This window comes from Bos mutus, chromosome 2, assembly GCF_027580195.1.
Source record: "Bos mutus isolate GX-2022 chromosome 2, NWIPB_WYAK_1.1, whole genome shotgun sequence".
In the NCBI taxonomy this organism is placed as follows: Eukaryota; Metazoa; Chordata; class Mammalia; order Artiodactyla; family Bovidae; genus Bos; species Bos mutus.
Window position 1 is genome coordinate 20770769 of NC_091618.1, and position 22262 is coordinate 20793030.

Consider the following 22262-nt stretch of genomic DNA (forward strand, 5'->3'; position numbering starts at 1 on the left):
AATAACTACAGTAAGATATAAAAGATAGAGTTTCCCTCATTGTAATTCTATGTCAGAGATCATAGTTTCTATTACTAGCCCTTTTGAGAAACTGGTTGCTAGATCAAAAGAGAGAAGAGATAGCGTGGCCATTAAATAATGCTTTAAGAGTCAAACTTTTACATACTATTAACAAGGGGCAAATTGACTTTTGCAAGATGTTTCCATCAAACTTTTCAACTCAATTTGAGTTTATTTTATTGCTCACATTTATGGAATTTGTTTGGAAGAGGTTATTTTTCCCCACAGAAGACTGACGACTTAATTCACAGAGTGAGAGTGAGCACATGCTAAGTCATTGCAGTCATGTCCGACTCTTTGCAACTAGATGGACTGTAGCCCACCAGGCTCCTCTGTCCACGGGGATTCTCCAGGCAAGAAGAGTGGAATGGGTTACCATGCCCTCCTTGTGGGGATCTTCTTGAGTCTCTTATGTCTCCTGCCTTGGGAGGTAGGTTCTCACTAGTGCCACCTGGGAAGCCCATAATGAGAGAGGATCCACTTACTTTTTTTTCCTTCTCTCCTGCCACTGTCATACCCTTTGAAGATAATGTTTCAAATGTTTAATCAATGTGCTCCCTGTTGCTGATGAAAATTCCTACCCTTCACTATGCATCTTGTGCCATATGCCTCCATATCATTCCATGTCACCATAGTACAGGCCTGAGTTTAAACTTATTGCTTTAATAAGACTACAGGGGGGAACAAAAAAGCCAACAAGAAGAACTCTGTAGGGTAGAACCTGGTTAATTAAAATTTCGTGTTCAGAATTTCTGGTAATTAGTCTTTAAAAAGGAAATGACAATAGAACTCAGCTGGATAATCTAACTATAAGTGCTTATATAAATATTTGCCATGCAAAGTATCTGTGTCTGTTGGTTGTGTTTTTACAATGACTTTCAAGAGATTTAACTGACATACTATATATAATTCATCAATTTAGAGCATATAACTCAATGGATTTTAGTAAATTCATGGAGTTGTGCCGTTATTACCATAAACAACTTGAGAACACCTTTATCGTCCCCTAAAGAAACCTGCACTCTTTAGTGATGAGAGAGTTAACAGGCAGGAAGGGCAGAGGTTCCCGAGCGGCAGGAGGAAATAAACTGCAAGTGGCTGTCTGTTTTCCTTCTCCACACAAAATTAAGAGCGGCTCCTTTTAATTCTGTGTTGAGGACACCGGGTTCTGCCTTGAGCTAACCAACGTGTTTTTCTTATGTTAATGAAACGATGTGTTTGCTTCGGAATTCGCCTTTCTTCAAAATGGTTCTTCCTAAGACTTTTTTCCTTTCCTCAAACCTTGGGCTCCGGCTCAACAAACCAGTATTCCTGTCAACTGTTTGATGGCCTGGGGATGACACACCTCATGCCAACCTATCTCAAAAGTACATATTGTGGGAAAGGGGCCTAGTGCAACTCCTTCAGCCTTCAGGCATCTCTCTTATCTGATTAATAGCTTTCTAACAGACATAAAACACCTTGCTAAAAACTAGGAAGGCAGGCACTCTTTCTGTCCCTTTCTGATGTCTATGTCAGAGGCTTTCTCTATCTCTATTATACTTTAATAAAACTTTGCTACACAAAAAGCTCCAAGTAGTCAAGCCTCGTCTCTGACCCCAGATCAAAATCCTCTCCTCCGGAGGTCACAAATCCAGTGTAACACACAGCTCACAGCAGCAACCTTTCATCCTGGGGGCTTGTCCGGGATCTTCAAGACAAGGAAAGGATGATTGAAGCTCTAGTTCCTTACTCTCCTAGTAAACATGTTTTCTGCTATACTTTACTAACTCTATGGTGTGCCTGTGTGTGTGAAATCAACAACCTTTCACTTACCAGCCCCAGATCAGCCTCAGTTCAGTTCAGTCGCTCAGTCATGTCTGACTCTTTGAGACACCACGAACTGAAGCACATCAGGCTTCACCTGGAATGACCATCACCAACTCCCGGAGCTTGCTTAAACTCATGATCGAGTCGGTGATGCCATCCAATCATCTCATCCTCTGTCGTCCCCTTCTTCTCCTGCTTTCAATCTTTCCCAGCATCAGGGTCTTTTCCAATGAATCAGTTCTTCACACCAGGTAGTGAAAGTATTAAAGTTTCAACTTTAGCATCAGTCCTTCCAATGGATATTCAGGACTAATTTACTTTAGGATTGACTGGTTGGATCTCCTTGCAGTCCAAGGGACTCTCAAGAGTCTTCTCCAACACCACAGTTCAAAAGCATCAGTTCTACAGCACTCAGCTTTCTTTATGGTCCAACTTTCACATCCATACATGACTACTGGAAAAACCATAGCTTTGACTAGACAGGCCTTTGTCAGTCAAGTAATGTCTCTACTTTTTAATGCTGTCTAGGTATGTCATAGCTTTTCTTCCAAGGAGAAAGTGTCTTTTAATTTCATGGCTGCAGTCACCATCTGCAGTGATTGTGGAGCCCAAGAAAATAAAGTCTGTCACTGTTTCCATTGTTTCCCCATCTATTTGCCATGAAGTGATGGGACCGGATGCCATTATCTTAGTTTTTTGAATGTTGAGTTTTAAGCCAGTCATCCTAGTCCTAAACAAACACTGGTCTACTTTCTGTTTCCATAGCTATGCCTATTATGGACAATTTTATAAAAGGAATCGTATAATATGTGGTGTTTCATGTATGGCTTATTTCATTCAGTATAATGTTTTCATGGTTCATCCATGTTGTAGCACAAATCCTTATTTCATTCTTTTTTTGTGGCCAAGTAATATTTCATTGTATAAATATATCACATTTTGTTTATTCACTTACCAATTGATGTCTTTTGGGTTATTTCTACCTTTTTACTATTGTGAATAATGCTACTACAAATATATTTGTATACAAGTTGTTATTTGGACATATGTTTTCATTTCTCTTACCTAAGAGTGGAATTGCTAGGTCATATGGTAATTCTATATTTAACCATTTGAAACTGCTAGAGTGTTTTCCAAAGAAGTTACACAATTTTCTATTCTTTAGGTGGCTTAGAATATTGGAGTGGGTAGCTGTTCTGTTCTCCAGGGGATCTTCTCAACCCAGAGATCAAACCCAGATCTCCCACATTACAGGTGGATTCTTTAGGTGGCTCAACTGGTAAAGAATCCACTTGCAATGTGGGAGACCTAGGTTTGATCCCTGGGCTGGGAAGATCCCCTGGAGAAGGGAACAGCTACCCACTCTAGTATTCTGGCCTTGAGAATTCTATGGACTATACAGTTCATGGGGTCACAAAGAGTTGGACATAACTGAGTGACTTTCACTTTCACTTTCTTTATCAGCTGAGCCACCAGGGAAGCCCAGAAATTAGTGGGGATTTACCAAACACCTCCTGTTTAACCCAACTTCTGTATTCTCTCTCACATTTCCCATGTCAATATATAAACATTATGATATTTAAATCAGGATAAGGATATATCCTCAAATCCCCTCAATGATTTGGGACTGAAATGGGATCTGGACACAATTTTTCATATGGACACTCTTCCTCAAATTGGTTTCCACTCAACAGAACAATCAGAAAAATTCAGCTCCCACTACTGTGTTGGGCAACACATACCAGCAAGTTTCATATCCTAAGATAAAGGAGACTATGGCACTGCTACAAACCTTGCTTTCTGTGCTTTTCACCGAAAAGCCAAAAAACAAAACAAAACAAAAAACCACCAACCAAAAAAATAACCCCCCAAACCTTTCACATAAGGACAAATAATCAATACATAATAAATACATCTACTTCACAAAGAACAAAGACAGGGGCAACCATTCCAGAACATAATAGAATATTTATGGACAAGTCACTGAATACCACAGGATGCTTTAGCAATCCTGAATAGAGAGACTGCCCAATTCCCTAAGAGTGCCAATTATTTTATTGCAACACGAAAAGCACACTGGGCACTTTCCCATATGGCTCATTACCACTTTCAAATCCCTGGGGAAAGTCACTTTGTTGCAGAAGGTCTAAGCAGCATTTCTACCTATCTACCCTCAAAAATATTCAGCTAATTCAAAATCCAAAATAGCCCCAAAGCTCTGAATACCTATCTACACAGATACCAGAAACACAACATACATCTGTGGAGTTTCAATTGACAGATAAATTTGCTACGATTTGAGGCAATGTTTTCTTGATAGAGGAGAACATCTTTCTTCATGTTATTTCTTATTCAAAGTACAACTGAACAGTGCCTTCACAAAATAAAGCCTACAACTCTAAACATCTGAATATTATAAAATCTAATTTGGTACTTGCCAGACAAAACATGGGGAGAGAGAAAGGGAAAGTTTTAATGCTTTAAGTCAAAAAGACTAGTGTGGTTAAACGTTCTACATCGTCAGTCACGAGTTATCAACAGGACTGAAGATCCCATCAATATCTATTACAATGAGAAGAGGTCTCCTAGGACCAAAAATTTTCTACAGCTGTTCTAGTGGCCCAATCAGATATTTTAAAATCTTCATAATAAACATGGCTGGAAAAACCTAACAATCAAACACTTAAGATAAATAAGTTTAAATTATATCCTGCGATGAATGCTAGTCTAATATTCTTTTGTAGTTATATACTTTGGCTCTGTAATAAAAGAAATTCTGGTTATCATTATTCTATAAACTACTCCATCTGTTCCTTATACACATACCAGGATTTCACGGCAAAAGAGATCAAGAAACACCACCAAGATCAGAAAGATTGGTAACCGCTTTTTAAACATTCATGAGGTTCTGTGACCTATAAATTCTTTTCCAGCTAAGGACAGCCATATTCAGAATAAATCATTGCCTGTAAGAGATACATATGCTCTCATAAAAGTTCCCTAGGTGACCATTAGCATGGCCACCTGGCCTTATGTAGTGCTGCCTTTGAAGAAATCCAATCACTTCAGCGGAAGAAATATAAATATGATAATCTTACAGGGGATAGGAAAGGAAGGCAAGAGAGGCTTTTATTGTTGCCTTTCATTCTCTGGTCTGTGTGTCTGCTCTGCTTATGCCTCTTTCATATGAAGGAGGCTTTTAGCAGGTTTCCCTTTTTTCTTTGTAAGTTCAAAAAAGATGAAAGAAAAGTCAGTAAGGAAACCTGCCCTCTTTGGTAAGGTTAAATCAGCAGAATGCCTATGTCATATCCCTGTACAACAGAAACAGCAGGGGCTAGGAATCAGTGACTGGCATGTTTAGTCCTAACTGTATAACTAAGTACCCGGATGACTTTAGCCAAAATACTTAACATTTTTAAACCTCAATTCCCAATTGTCACAGAAGATGTTGGGATGAGGTCATTTATGATAGTTTAAGCCACGTCTGTGCACAAATATGTTATTATTCTCTTCATCCAGAGGATCATTCCCGTTTCTCTTGGAGATTTAAAAAATGAACCAGGAGAGAAGCCCCTTTTCCTTGAGTACTCTGAGGTATTAGGAGCCATAAATACTAGAGAGAATAAGGTCAATAGGAAAAGAGAAATCACAATGGGAGACAGCCAAAACAGTCTTCCTGTATGATTCATCTCTTCTGAGTCACATGAGCTGAGAAACCTCTACTCAAACTTAAGTCAGTGTGAGCTGGCCTCCATAACCAACAACCAAAAGGACCCAGTGTTCTTCCATAAGACTGTATCAGCTCTGTTGACAACTAACCATCACACCTCCTCTCTTCAGGTGAGTTCAGATAGAAACAAGTGAGCCCGCACTGTGTAACAACTGTTCCTTTCCTGCACCAAGACCAAGATCAGGATTTTAAGCCTCCAGAGCATCAGAAAGCCTCAGAGTGAAGCCGCTGGGGAACAACAGTATTCTTCACTGTAGTCCATAAGCCTAGGTAATCCCAATCATCTAAGCCTATGATTTTTCTTCCTGAATCCATTAGAATCACTTGAGAAGCTTTTTTTTTTTTTTTTAAAGGCCCAAGTCCCTGTCTCTATCCCAATTATAACTTAACTGGTCTGGGTTGAATTCAAGCCATGGACACACTGTAAAAGCTTCTCAGGTGGTTCACATAAACAGCCAAGTTTGACCATCATGATCCAAGCCTTTACAACTACATCAAAAACATATCTTGATTGTAACTCTTAACAGTATCATTCTACTGAGTAAATCATTCAGTGGCATTCCACTACATTCTGGATAATTCCAGGCAGGCTTTTTCATAAAGAACTGAAAAGCCCTTTCCTTTCATTGCTTTCCTTAACTTCATCAAGTAAGGATGCTTACTTAACTCATCAAGACCCAGCACTCCACCTCTTCTGGATGACCTCCAGTAACTGCAACTCTGCTCCCTCCCTTCCAGGCTGAGCACTGACTGCACTCATCAATATCTCTGAAATGGACTCCTACCTCTGCCAGGAAGGAGCAACTGGGACTGGACTAGATCTACCAAATCAAGTAGAAGATGGGAGAAAACATATGAGATGGATGTTTTCGGGCATTGTATAATTGGCAGTTCAAGATTCTGAATCTTGAGAGAAGGGAAATAAAGGAAATGAGCCTGAAGGCACTCTCTAGACTGTGGTTCAGGGAGCAGGGAGGGACATAGGTGGATGCAGCTGGCTCCCTGAATAGAGTTGGAATTTTCAGGGCGGAATACAGCAAAGGAGAAAACTATGTGGACAGAAAAAGCTCCGGAAATCTTCCTGGGGTCAACTGGAGATTCTGTTGAACATTAACTATCATCATGTTATTCTGTACTACTCGATTCCATGGTTCATCATTCTGTTTTCTATACCCAGATTAGTCCTATTCGCTTCTACTGTTTTGCCTTTCCAAATGTATGGCATCTACCATCAAGTCCTGGTCATAAACTCTGAGACAAGGACTATAGCTCTTTCTTTCTCTCCCGCAGTGGTCAGTCTAACAAACGTGCACAATACGACCACTCAGAGGGTGCTACTGGGTAAACCAGACTGAGGGTCAGAGCACTGTATGGGAGAACAAAGCAAAAGCACCGATATATATCTAGCTACACAATTCTTTGTACTTGTATCATTTAATCCAGGGGTCAAAAAGCTACAAGTAGGAGTACAAATACAACCCACTGCCTGTCTTTATAAATACGGTTTTACTGGAACACAACTAAGGACCCTTGCTTATGAACAGTATATGGTTGGCTTCCCAGGTGGCACTAGTGGTAAAGAACCCACTTGCCAATGCAAGAGATGCAGAGACTCAGGTTCGATCCCTGGGTTGGGAAGATCCCCTGGAGGAGGCAATGGCAACCTACTCCAGTATTCTTTCCTGGAAGATTCCATGACAGAGGAGACTGGTATGCTAGAGGCCACGGGGTCACAAAGAACAGGACACGACTGAGTGACAGAACAGTGTATGGTCGTCGTCACACTATGACGACAGGTTGCCTCGTTGAGATAGAAACTACATATGGTCAACAAAGCCTTTAAACTCTCAAACAGTAGCTACCTGGCCCTTTACAGGAAAGGTTGCTGACCCCAGATTTAAGTTACAGTGGTTCTCAACAGGCAGGACTGTAAAGCCACCCACTGCCTCTGGTGCTTAGGTTCTTCGACGCTTGTCTGCTGGTACTGATTCAGGATATTACAGTGCAGCCCTGCCAGGCTGGAATGTAAGGGCTTTAGCTTAAAAAAGGTCATATGCTTCAATAGGAAATCCTTTCTACCTATTTACAAAGACCTCTAGAAAAAAATACCTTCTCCTCTTTAACTGTTAAAGGAATGCCTATCTTAGCTTCTTACAGTAAATGTGACTCTTCCTGCATATGTAAGTGGAGTGGACTGTGGAGAACTATATATATATGAAAGTAACTTCTAACACTTAGCCAGTGAATGGTCTCTTAGGCTGAGTATCAAGGGGCCTGTTTCTCATATATATCTTAACATGTCTGAGAAACCTCAAACCAATCATTTAACATTTTCTTGCTGGAGTTCCCTCCTTCCTTAACCATGCACCCAAATATGCTCCCTGGACAGTGTCCCCGTCTAGCTTCCAGTGACATTAGAGGTACAAGGACCTAATGTCTGGTGTACTCTCCAATAGCAATAATATGGGTTTACCCATATTACCTTATGGGAGCTCTGTAGTAACAAACAGTATAATTTTTAAAAACAAGTTAAACTGTATTAAATGAAATAAAGTTACTTACCTGAACTATTAAAGTAGTACTGCTGTCCTGGGTAATCACTATTGGATGGGAAAATGCCTAAAAATGAAGGAAAAAAAAACATTTTAATTGTAGCCATAGGCTCTGCCCTGACCCCTATTGCCAGTTTTACTGAGGTATGATTAACAAATTAAAATTGTACATGTTTGGGTTGGTCATGATTTTTTTAAAAGGTGTACAATGGAATGATTTAATATACATATATATTATGAAATGATAACCACAATTATGTTAATTAACACATCTATCACTTTATATACTTACCATTGTGTGTGTATATATATGAGAAAATGTAAGATCTATTCTCTTAGTAAATGTCAAGTACTATTTCAAGTATTAATAAAGTGCTATTAACTATAGTCACAATGCTGAACATTACATCCCCAGAACTTACTCATCTTATAACTGAAAGCTTGTATCCTTTGACCAACATCTCTGCATTTACCCCACATGCTACCCCTGGAAACCACTGTTCTACTCTCTGGTTCTGTGAGTTCGTTTTTAGATTTCACACATTGTAAGTGACAACATACTTAATTATCTGGCTTATTTCACTTAGCACAATGTCCTCCTGGTTCACCCACTTTATCAAAAACAGGATTAGAGTTCTTTTCATGACTGATAATACTCCATTATATATACACACATACCACATTTTCTTCACCCATTCATCACACATTTGGGATGTTTCCCTATATTGGCTATAGTGAACAAATGCTCCAAGGAACATGGGAGTACAGATATATCTTCGAGACGCTGATTTCATTTCCTTTGGAAATACACACAGAAGTGGGATTCCTGGATCATACAGTCGTCCTATTTTTTATTTTTTGAGGACCCTCCATGCTATTTTCCATAGTGGCTGCACCAATACACATTCTCACTAACATCCTCACCTAACTTTGTTATCTCTTGTCTTTTTGATGATAGATGTCTTAACAATTCCTGACTGCGATGGATGTTATAAAGCTACAGTAAACAAAACAGTATGTGCACATGTGTGTGCCCAGTCACAGAGCCGTGCCCAGCTCTTTGCAACCCCCTGGGCTGTAGCCCACCAGACTCCTCTGTCCATGGGATTCTCCAGGCAAGATTAGTAAAGTGGGTTGCCATTTCCTTCTCTAGGGGATCTTCCTGACCCAGGGATCGAACCTGTGTCTTCTTTGTCTCCTGCACTGGCAGGCAGATTCTTTACCACTGAGCCACCTGGGAAGCCCATTGTATACTATAAAGCTATAGTCAACAAAACAGGATGGTACTGGAATAAAAATAGACATGTTGTCTGATAGAACAGAATAGCCCTAAAGCTGTAACTACCAGCCTTTCCAACAATTATTAGCTTCTTTGCAACAAAGCTCAAAGTCATTATAAATAAGTTCTGAACAATTAAAATATATTCTCTTTTGTTTGGGGTTAGTCCTACAGGGAACACAATGTGGTGGGGACAATGAAACTCTAACTTATACCTCTGAAGTTCCTTAAGGTTCCTGACAACATAAGATGGTCTCTGCCTTCTAAGGGACCAAGCTTGGTCTTTGAGATCTCTGTACAAGTAGAGATGCTCTGGCTATAGAGAGAACATGCCCCATAACAAGGGTGTTCGTGAGCCGTGTTCTTAGCCTTCCTAACGGACTTTCCTGTTTCTTACCCCTAAACACAGGACAGAAAATTCAGCACTGGTGAAGGAAAGGAGAGGGAAGAGTAACAGGGGACACCTTCAGTGTGATGCTCCTTTCCCAGGAGCTACCAGACAGCAGCTTTCATGTATTTTCCACAGGGCTCCTGTGTCACCTCAGTTCTCAAATCACTCTAGATCTTTCTCCTGCTTTACCGGAAAAAAAGGCAGAGATTGCAGGCTATTTGCGAACAGCATTGAAATGTTTCAACTTCTAGTATTCAATTTTCTACTTATTATACTGAAAATAGAATGATATAAAAATAAGTCTCCTTAGAAAACAGGCGAGGCTTCAGGGAGGAAAGTAAAAGTTAAAATGTTACAATTATGGGGACAATCCTCTTTAAAAACAAAACATTTGCCTAAATTTCATAATATGTCTGTAAGAAAGCTTTACTTAACCACTTAATCCTCAGACACACACACACAAAAAGGAAACAAAATACTAGATTCCCAAGAATCATTTCTTTTCCTGTATCAGCACTGAGGACATTTGGGCAACAAAACTCATATCTGGATTTCCATTAATTACGTTGTATTAAAAATATAATAAAACCCTACATTTTCAATACAGGAAGCTCCTGCTGCCTCCTCCAGGTACACACACCAGAAAAACAGTAAGATGCAAAGGTAGGAAAATAAAAATTTGCGTGGATGCAACACAGTCTGTAAAAATCGCCCAAAAGTGAATACAACCAGCTAATAAAGGCAAGGGGACAATGTTTAGAAAGCTTTCTAATATCATGAATATTATATGGTTTGTAAGAATACCACTTATTAGCACAAATAGTGAAAACAAATTATTTATGGTTTAAGAGAAGGTAAAATAGTCTCAGAAGATTCCCCATGAGTAAAAGATGAAATATTGGAACTCATATGGTCTATAGAACAAGTGTTTGCAAAACAGTTTCCTTATAAGTCATGACTAGTATAGCATTTCCAATTAAGAGAGCCAAAAAAGTTATAGGTTTCCTAAGTAAAATAAAGTATTTTCATTGAGCAGCAATTAGAAGGGAAATAATTTTTTAAATTAAAAAGCAGGAGCCACGCTTCAGGAAAAACAGACTTGGTTTGGCCATCCATGAATATATGTCTTGCCTGCCAAGGACCTAGTGGTCATTCTGAATTGTTTAAAATACTGACCTTGTACTTCAGTACAGATTTGTCTTTCTTTTTTTAACTTTGCCTTGCACTTTGAATTCATGGAATATTACAGAAGAAAGCATATTTTAAACCAGCTTTAGTTCTATGAATTTCAAGGAAATAGTGGTTTTCGGTGAGTGGCAACAACGCTGTGGGTGTAAGTGTGTACTTCATTTGTCCCCTAAGAAAGCATCAGGTTTAAAACTGGGGTTTTCAGTCTCCTTTTTGGACCATGAGAGGACCAGTGCCAGCTGGTTCACCTCTTAGTGTAAAAAGAGCCTATTAGGGACTTCCTAAGTTGAATCACAGGGAAACTTGGGGTTGCTTTTATTCCCATTAAAATGAAGATGAACTTCCAACTAGTCAAGCCAAAGGTGTTCTGTGCTTGTGTGCTCAGTTCCTCAGTCGTGTCTGACTTTGCCACCCCATGGGCTGCAGCCCACCAGGCTCCTCTGTCCATGGAATTTTCCAGGCAGGAATACTGGAGTGGGTTGCCATTTCCTACTCCAGGGGATCTTGCCAACTCAGGGAACGAACTAGTGTCTTTTGTGTCTCCTGCGTTGTGGTAGGTGGATTCTTTACCATTGAGCCAATGGAGAAGCCCTGTTCTCCATACCTGTGCACGACTCCATGATCTTCTTCAGAGGCCCATGAGTGTACATCAGTCCAACAAGAATTCCAGCCAGATGCCCGGCAAAGGAAGTCCTAGGAGAGAAGGAGGACCTTCGTGAGTGTTTGCTCTGCTGCAGACTACACACTGTCTTCTCAATGGCCAGGGGCGTGTCAATTAGTCACAGGTGGCAGGCTCTGGTTCTGCATCACATCTTTCATGCGGAGCAGCATTTAACTCCGTCCCAAGGACATCACTTCCTACCTTACAACAAAAAAAAAAAGTACAGTGAATAACAAACATAACAGGTTTAAAAGGCAATCTCCCTCCTTGACCAAGAGAAGTGAGCTGGCTCCTTCAGGGCAGCAGAAGCGTTTTTGTCAAGACAACCCATTATACTTCTTCCAGTTCTATGTCTGTAGCTCTTATTAGGAAGTATCAATGAAATCCATTTCCTCTGAATTAAATCTTGAATTAGTCAGCCACTGTGAGGGACAGGTGTTACCTGTGTTCACTGCAGAGTAGACAGCTACAGTATTCCCACCCTGACTAGGGAGGCAAAGAGCAAGAGAAACTTTGCAGAAGAGATTGAGATGTCCACCCTCTTCCGCACCCCTCACATAAATGTGGATCTTTCAGTCCCTCAGCCCCCCAAAAACCCCAAAATGTAAACTTCAAGCTTGAAAGATGAGACAGAGCTTTAAATCGGTTCCACTCTTCTTAAAATAGCGTCTAAGATTAGCAACTGCTTCTAAATATAAATACAAGGCAAGCCCCAGCTAAGTATATGCTGAATGAGTAAAAAGAGTAAATCGAAGATCATCCAGCCTGGCTTTCTGCCGCCCCCAGCTCCTGCTCTCTGTGCAGCCCACGCCCTCCATCAGTTATTTTCCCCAGAGGTGAGGTCTTGTATGTCACGGCCATCCTGTAGGGGCTCACTGACTCCTCTGCTTACAGACACTTTAGCCTGTGCTCAAGGCCTTCCCACTCATGGCCCTGCCCATCTCTTCTCTCCATCCTCATCTCCTACTAAACCCACCCCCACAGCCCACTGCCATACCCTCAAGAGCTCACTGGTGACCCCAAGGCTAAACTGAAGAGTACCCCATCATAAAAACTCTTCACATCTCAGGTGAAGGGTTCCTCTTCCTTTGAAAGTTACCAAGGAGCTGATGTAAACTCCAAGAGCACGGGGACTTTTGTGGTTTACACAGGGGTATCTCGCACACCTAGGATGGTGCCAGGCACAGGACAGACACCCAAATATGTGTGGAATGCATGATTCCAGTGTCCCAGGATGGTTTCAGCAAGAAGAGCAGAAGGCAATTTAAAGTCATTGTACCTTCAGCCTCAGATGGCTGTGGCACGGGAGGGACTGAGCCATGCCACTGATGCCATCACCCTCGTGAGATGCAGAATCAAATCCAATATACCTTGTGACCATGGCAGCAAAGGACAGGGGCAAGAGGCCCTTAACGCCACAAGTGAGGCAGCCGCAAGTAACTGCCACGGTCTCAGGGCCAGGGAGAGTTGCTGGCTCGCAGGAAAGAAACAGACAAGGGAGCACTTCAGAGAAAAAGATGAAAGGAAGCCTTGTGTAGTCAGGACGGTCCTGCCCAATAGCCAACTCAATCACACTACTGCCCAAACAAGGCTCTGCATGCGTCTACACACACTGAAGGTCACACCACATGTGGGCGTGCATGTATGCACACACATACACATAATCATTCCTTAAGGATAGCTGTTATTTTCATCAAATATCTCTAACTAACAGCATGTGTGACCTGATAATAAAAACATGGGATCAGACAGTCAGTTTCCCATTTTCAGGGAAGAACAATATTAACTGTGCTCTCCTTTAGATTTTCCAAAAAAAAAAAAAAAAAAAACCCAAACTGTACTTATTTTATTCTATTTTTAGGCAAATAAACTCTCCAACTAGTTAGAGGAATGGCAAAGAAAGTGGTGGTTTGAGCAAAGAAGAGGCCAGAATCAAAATTTTAAAAACAGTAACTTCAATTTAACTGAAGAGAATAAAATACATCAATATCTTTGAAAGTTTTCAAGCAAATCTTTATGATAAGTTATACAGCTATAACATGACATGGGAGAAAATGTCAATTTTAAATCCCAACCTATTAAACAATCAGCTTTAAACCTCATTTATAAATTAGAGCATAATAGTTAATATAGTAAAAAAAAAAAAAAAAAAAAAGACGTATATTTTGTATTAAGCTTCCCTGGTGGCTCGGCAGTAAAGAATCTGCCTTGCCAATGCAGGAGACCTGGGTTCTGTCCCTGAGTCGGCAAGATCCCCTGGAGGAAGAAATGGCAGTCCACTCCAGAACTGTTGCCTGGATAATCCATGGACAGAGGAGCCTGGCTACAGTCCATGGGGTCACAGAGAGTCAGACACAACTGAGTGACGAAACAACAACATAGTTAAATGAATTTTTTATCTCTCTAAATGGGTTTGTAGAAGTCTAAGCTATAATCACATTACAAATAACTAAGGAAGGGAGGCTAGCAGACCAGAGACTATGTTTCATTCAGTTCAGTTCAGTCACTCAGTCGTGTCCGACTCTTTGTGACCCCATGAATCGCAGCACGCCAGGCCTCCCTGTCCATCACCAACTCCCGGAGTTCACTGAGACTCACATCCATCGAGTCAATGATGCCATCCAGCCATCTCATCCTCTGTCGTCCCCTTCTCCTCCTGCCCCCAATCCCTCCCAGCATCAGAGTCTTTTCCAATGAGTCAACTCTTCGTATGAGGTGGCCAAAATACTGGAGTTTCAGCTTTAGCATCATTCCTTTCAAAGAAATCCCAGGGCTGATCTCCTTCAGAATGGTCTGGTTGGATCTCCTTGCAGTCCAAGGGACACTCAAGAGTCTTCTCCAACACCACAGTTCAAAAGCATCAATTCTTCGGCCCTCAGCCTTCTTCACAGTCCAACTCTCACATCCATACATGACCACTGGAAAAACCATAGCCTTGACTAGACGGACCTTTGTTGGCAAAGTAATGTCTCTGCTTTTCAATATGCTATCTAGGTTGGTCATAACTTTCCTTCCAAGGAGTAAGTGTCTTTTAATTTCATGGCTGCAGTCACCATCTGCAGTGATTTTGGGGCCCCAAAAAAGAGAGTCTGACACTGTTTCCATTGTTTCCCCATCTATTTCCCATGAAGTGATGGGACCAGATGCCATGATCTTAGTTTTCTGAATGTTGAGTTTTAAGTCAGCTTTTTCACTCTCCACTTTCACTTTCATCAAGAGGCTTTTTAGTTCCTCTTCACTTTCTGCCATAAGGGTGGTGTCATCTGCATATCTGAGGTTATTGATATTTCTCCTGGCAATCTTGATTCCTGCTTTTGTTTCTTCCAGTCCAGCGTTTCTCATGATGTACTCTGTATAGAAGTTAAATAAGCAGGGTGACAATATACAGCCTTGACGTACTCCTTTTCCTATTTGGAACCAGTCTGTTGTTCCATGTCCAGTTCTAACTGTTGCTTCCTGACCTGCATACAGATTTCTCAAGAGGCAGGTTAGGTGGTCTGGTATTCCCATCTCTTTCAGAATTTTCCACAGTTTATTGTGATCCACACAGTCAAAGGCTTTGGCATAGTCAATAAAGCAAAAATAGATATTTTTCTGGAATTCTCTTGCTTTTTCCATGATCCAGCAGACGTTGGCAATTTGATCTCATTATCTGCCTAAATTCAGCATTTTCCACTAAAGTCTCATCTCAATACTCTTACTGTCCTTATCATTTCATTTAAGCTATACAGAAGTGTTTTTCTTTTAAAATAAAAAACAAGAAGAGCTTATGATCTTATTCAATCAAAACTGAGAACCTCTCAGGACTTCCCTGGTGGTCCAGTGGTTAAGACCCCACGTTTCCAATGCAGTGGGTGAAGGCTTGATTCCTGGTCAGGAAACTAAGATCCCACCTGCTGCACACAGCATAGCTAACATAAACAACCAACCCCTGAGAAAGTCTCAACATTATACACAGAAAAGGTAAGGATGCCATCCATGACAGAGGAATCACATGCTTGTCTCAAGAGGTGAGTTAACCTGCTCCATGCTATAGGTAACTGTTTGACAAACCACTGCCCTTCGCCTTCTAAGAGATACCCATGTCATGAGAGAGGAAACAGATGTGCAGACAGGAAACGGAAGTGGAGCTGGGAGCTACCTTCTCCCCAGTAGGATGGGGCAGCCCAGTCCTAGGATTAGGACACTTTATCCCGGCCCCTGGGAGTGCTGGGAAGGAGGCAGGGATAAAGGAGGCCTGGGGCTTTGAGGGAAGAAGACATACCTGGGCTCTCTAATTAGTGGCTGGGAATGTCAAATGTCACAGCTTTAGAAACAGACTGTGTTACTAGGATCATAATGACACATGCTAAACAGATGTTTCAACATTTTTGACATCTGAGGCTCCCCGAGCTCCACAGCAGCCCTCCTAGAAGGTACACTCTTCTCTGCTCTTACTTATACCTGCTGGCTGACACCCCAGGTGGCAGGCTGGGGAAGCTTTGCTTTTAGGAATAGCCTGAGAAGGTCTCAGGCTGGCGTGAGGATTTGGTGGAGACCTTGTCTCCTCCATCCTAATCTATGGCAATTCCTCAGAGACAGAACCGCTGTCCTCAACTCTGCATCCATGACCACAGCTGGTACAGCATCAGCAGCATTGGTGAGTGGCCTAACTCTAGTTCTTAGTAAACAACTCCTGAAGGAGCGGAGAAGTAGAATTAAAATTAACACACAAACGCACACATCTGACCTACAGTACAACTACACTCTAAAAGCACAAGTAACACCGGTCACCAGTGAATAGCTGCTTTAGTATCAAGTTTCACTGGGAGAGACAATGATTGAACACACACTTCCTCCCCGTGCTCACTCCTGCACACTTGGACAACATATTACACAAACCATGTGTTCACTGAACAGAACAACAGCACTAAGTCTATTATTATAGCCAAAAATTGATGACTTAGAAGTTTTGTTTCTTCTCATAGCTCAAGAGGGACTCTTTAGAAAATCCTAACAGCTATAGTCAAACACTGACTGTGATGGTGAGATGTGGTCACAAGAGCCAGATATACCACTGCTGTGTGTGGCCACACAGGTTGTGTGCTGTGTGAACTACAGACAGAAGGCAAATCACCTGTCCAGGGTCTCAGTGGTTCTGCAAAGTAACTGACAGATCCGATATTCAAATCCAGATGCTCTGATCTCACTGTCAGGGAGAGTTAAGTGCTGATATAATTTCTTAACTGGGGGACAATACAATAATCCAGTAGTCCTTTAGCTTGTCCAGGTTCTAAATCCCTTTAAATGTCTGATAAACGCCATGGGTCCTGTCTGTGGCAAGACTCCACATTCACAAGGTATGTCACTTATCATTTTAAGAAGTTCACAGATGCCTTGAATCCTATCCATGGACCTCTGATTAAAAATCCTTGCCTGAAAATAATTCATCACAAACAGAAGAATTTCCAATACCGGCACTAAGTCTAAGCAGTTACATACTCAATTGGAAAAACATTTTGTTTGTATTCAAATCCTAATACAGAGGCAGCCATTTCCTTCGATCATTTAACTTTATGAACATGTCCAACTTCTTTGTTGGCCCATTGCTCTCTCATGGTGGAACCTACATCTGGGATCAATTTCTTTCTCTCTAAAATCCAACTTTTAGCAATTCTTTCAGTTCAAGTCAGAGAGTAAAAAATTCTGCCAGTCTTTGTTTGTTCAAGAACGTCCTATTTCTGAATCTACTAGTGCTGCTAAGAAATGCTCTGACCATTGGACAGTCATTTTTCTAGGTGATCTGGCTCTTCTCTCAGCCTTTAAGATTTCCTCTTTATGTTAGATTTACTGCCACTGTGGACCATTCCAGCTGTAAACTGGTTTAATTCCCTCCTTGAGATTTGCTGTTGCTTTTTCAACCCGAGGTCTCATGTCGTTCTATAGTTATGAAAAACCTTCATTGTTTTTCATCCTGTGGACCTCCAGCGATGCAGCACTTCTGTATTGAGCACAGAGTGGGGGTTCAATACGTGTTTATAGAAAAAAACTGAAAAAAAATATGAAAAGCAAATATCAAATCAATGTTGCTACATGTAAGGAATAGTAATAGTGGAAAGATAATTTGGGAGCAAAACTAAGATACTATTGTGGATCAAAGGTCAATTACCTCTCAATAAAGCTGAAGAAAAGATACTATTGTGGATTTTAGTTCCACAGACGATATGCAGACAATATTATTAATACCAGCAGACAGTGTTCTTTCCTACTATGCCAGCATCGGCTGATCCCCACTCCTTTAACAGGCTGAGCTAAGCAGTTATACAAATGTCACACGCGCTGTTGAAGAATCAAAACTAAAGTTATGATCAGAAGCCAGGACAAGCTCTACAGGACCTCTGTTAAATGGCAAACTCTGCCCACAGTTGCAGAGGTGATCCTCTCAGGCACAGTTCAGAAAGCAGGCAATGAATTACTCTAAGACGTGATCTCACCATGGATGAACAGCAAAAGACCTCATTAAGGATGCAACTTGATGGAGACCTGGTCTTGGACAAGGTAAGATGGTAAGGTAGGGTTAAAGACAGTCAGGTAGAAGTGGCCTCTGGTGCCGGATGTTCCAGAATTTCCTCCTGTAAAAGCAGTTACTACCAGGTAGGGACTGAGTGGATCAGAAGGTCTGGGGATCTTAATAAAAGGCCCCTGACTGCCATGACAGAAACAAGATGTAGCAAGAATTCTTCAGCTTTAATGAACATCACTATGGAAAATCTTGATCAGATGGCTTCTTCCCAAGATACCCTGTTCTTAAACCATCTGTTTTCTATCTGTGATGCTTTGTTCAACCACAGCCAGACTGTTTCTTTAGCAATGGCACTTTGGGAGATGCCTGAACTGTGTGTCTCTCACCATACCTTCCTCATGCCCTCTCCAGCTCGCTGTGGCCTCAAAAGGAAAAACTAGTCTCCTTCCAGTATTATATCTCCTTAAAGGTAATGCAATCTCTAGTCTCCATGTTGGTTTGATAAACATGGCACCAACCTCAAACATAGAGCTGGGAGCTGACCGCTGACATTTACTTCAGTCCCAGACAAACAAGACCCAGACAAAAATAAGCATGACAAAGGTTGGAGGAGCCTCTCTTGCACAAGCGCTTCCAATATAATAGATGATACCAAGCAATTCCTTGGCTCTCAAGTCCACGTCTCTTAGCCTGGAGGCAAGAGAATCCCACGAGCTGGTTCAAGGAAGTAGCATTCGTTCATTCACCAAATACTTATTGACTGACTACTACATAAACAAGACAGTCACTGCCTCACAGGGCTTATAATTGGTGGGAGAAACAGACACCCACACACACACTAACTGCAAATTGTGTTAAGTGTAGGGAAGTGACTCCACTTTCCCTAGGGTGGTCTGGGATGGCTCCTTAAGTGGCATTTAAAGTGACATACACAGGATTTGAAGCTGGCAGGCCACGAGGCGAGGATGGGAGCCTCTGGCAGGGAAAAGTACATATGGAAGACCGTTGAGGGAAGGAAGAACTTGGTGTTTTAAAAACACTGAGATGGCTATGAGGTGGCTGAATATAGCGAGATGATGGAAACCATGAATTTCAGCATGAGATGAATTTAGAAAAACAGGTAAAAGTTAAGTCCTATAGGCCTTATGTGCCATGTGGAGGAATTTGGGTTATTTCATAAGTACATTGGGAGGCCACCAGAGAAGTTTAAAAAGGAGAATTCTTAACAGTGATCTATTCTGTCTGCTGAGCAGACTATCAAGTGTCAGCATACCAGGAAGGAGGCTAATGGAGCTCAGTGAGAGGCAGCAGCTTGGAAGAGGGTGGGAGCAGTAAGCATGGAGAGGAAAAGAATGGCTTGAGGTCTATTTGGTGGCCAAGATAAAGGATTTGTTGATACATTCAGTGCAGGGGGTGAGGAAAAGGGAGAAAGCTAGGCTTCTGGCTTGTGTAATGAGACAGATGAGGGAACTACCTACTAAGATGGGGAAAACCAGAGAAAAAGGGGAGCGAAGGGGGAGAATCTAAGAGCTCCATTTTGATGTGTTTATTCTGAGATGCCTGCAAGACAATTAAACAGAAATACTGAGGGGAGTGTTCACTAGATAGTTGGATACCAAGTTGGAAATTGAGAGGAAGAATGATTCAAAATTCATATATTTAACTTTACTTGACTCCTCGAATATCTGTATACATAGGGCCATGATATTATAGCTTTAAGTATATAACATATGAGGCTCCTCTGTCCATGGGATTCTCCAAGGAAGAATACTGGAGTGGGCAGCCATTCCCTTCTCCAGGGTCCTCCTTGACCCAGGAATCGAACCAGGTCTCCTGCATTGCAGGCAGAATCTTTACTGTCTGAGCCACCAGGGAAGCCCTGGTTCTGATGCATTATACGCACACAAATACACATATACATATCTAAAAATAGGAGATACATAGAAATAGCAACCAATAATATGGGGGAAACGAATATCCCCGCTTCTTTGTTCCAAATTTCTTAAAAGAGTGTTTTTACTATGTTGCTGGGTGCTCAGTCATGTCCAACTCTTCGCAACCCCGTGGACTGGAGCCAGCTTCTCTGTCCACGGAATTTCCCAGGCAAAATTACTGGAGTGGCTTGCCATTTCCTCCTCCAGGGCATCTTCCCAACCCAGGAATCAAAACTGTATTTTCCTATGTCTCCTACACTGACAAACAGATTCTTTACCACTGAGCTACCTTGGGCAGAATGTCATTATTTTTTAAAAATATATAAAGAAAACAGTAACTGGACAAGGTTCTTGTTTAAAAGACAACATTTCTCTCATTGATGTGGTGGATAAATCTAACTATTTTTGCTGTTGAGGTAAATTGTTAAGAAAGCTTCCTCCATTTGGCACATGCTAGTGTTTCCAAGTTGACCTCCAGATAGAAATCAAGATCACTAGCTTTGTAGCATTAATAAGGTTCTTTAGAGACTGTGCTATTATTCAAATCTCCTTCAAAACATAATGAGAAGTTGTGCCAAATTAAATGAGAAAAACAGGTAAGTGAAATTACACACACAATAAATGAATAACCCAGTACACTTAACTGGAGCACAGATGTTAGAGTCAGTGTAATTCCCTAAGTGAGGCTGGTGTTCTTTTCCTCACCAGACACTTCATGTAGCTGGCTACCTCCTAGGTTCCCTCTCCCATATCTTCCATATCACTGTTGAGTAGGTTCCATTTGCCCCAAATCTCTCCATCTGCTCTGCACTGCCCTCAATCCCTGTCCCATCCCAGGCTTGAGCCATTTGCAAACGCCTTGATTCCACTCCACACAGCTTAATATGCACTGTGCCCTTTGCCTAGCTGAGCCCGAGTGAAACAGCCTTCCTGATCACCCTTGACTGCTGCCTCAGGACAAGGCAGGGGCGGCTTCTTGGCTCTTGGAGTATCGTCTGAGTTCCTCCAGCATTTAAGACTTTCTTTGTCTGCAGGTGTGTCTGCCGTTGCCCTGCTGCTTAACCTACTGGCTACGAACCCTATCACACCCAATGACCCCCAAGCCCGAATATTCTTTAATGCTCACTCTGTTTTCTTGTAATGGAATTTATAAATAACATATCTACACACACATTTTTAAAAACACAGACACAACACATATACTCAATCTCAATTCAACACCCCAGTTGTAAACACTAGAAAATTTTAAATCATACAATAAAATACTATGAATTACAAATGTTCAGGGACTTTCCTGGTGGTTCAGTATTAGTAGCCACCTGCCAATGCAGGGGACATGGGTTCAGTTCCTGGCCCGGGAAGATTCCACAAGCCGTGCGGCAGCTGAGTCCATGCACCACAACTGCTGAGTCCACACTGCGACTACTGAAGCCCCCATGCCCCAGAGCCCATGCTCCCCAACAAGGGAAGCCCCTACTCGCCACAAGTAGAGAAAGCCCTCACAAAGCAAAGCAGACCCAGCACAGCCAAAAATAATAAACGAGATTTTAAAAAAAACGTTCAGGCACACCACCACCAGAAGACACACAAAGTGATCCTTTGTTTGCCCCCATGTACAGAATCTGCATGAAGGAGAGATTCACAAAGGCAGGTGGGGACAGATGGGCTCTCTGTGACTCAAACACCGCCAGGGTTTCATTGGTGACATGACTTTATGGGAGACTTTTGACTCTGAATAATGCAAAGTACAATCTTCTCTTAAGTGACATTTACAATTCAATTTACAATTTTCCTGGAAAAAGTCACTGCCTATTAAATCCATGCCAAAGAGAAAATCTTTGTGTTTACATGAAAAGCACAATTAGGTTTCAGGCTCAGATAATCATAAACAGGTTTTTCACCTACATAAAAGTCCTTTCAACAGAATGGGGGTGTGGTGTATGCAGGACATTCTTGTTGAAGGGGACAGTCCTGCAGGCTGCAGGGCAGCTGGTACCTGTGGTCTTCACAAACCAAGTGCCAGTAGCTCCCCCACTAATCATTATGATACCTGAAAATAACCCTGTAAATTTCCAACATCCTTCCTGGAGACCACACCACCTATCCTAGTGGAAAACCACTAGCTTAGTACACAGCAGATGCTTACAAAATGTTTG

At 41.6% G+C, this 22262-nt stretch overlaps 1 protein-coding gene across 3 annotated transcripts in view; it reads right to left on the reverse strand.

Annotated features, from left to right (window-relative positions):
* RHBDD1 (rhomboid domain containing 1) overlaps positions 1–22262 on the reverse strand; it is a 135190-nt gene that overhangs the window by 57728 nt on the left and 55200 nt on the right. For all 3 annotated transcript variants that reach the window (XM_005890134.3, XM_070385758.1, XM_070385748.1), the window contains 2 exons: positions 11614–11702; positions 8162–8218 (listed from right to left, as the gene is read on the reverse strand). In XM_005890134.3, coding sequence (XP_005890196.1) covers positions 8162–8218; positions 11614–11702 — 146 coding nt within the window. The remainder of the gene's footprint in view (positions 1–8161; positions 8219–11613; positions 11703–22262) is intronic.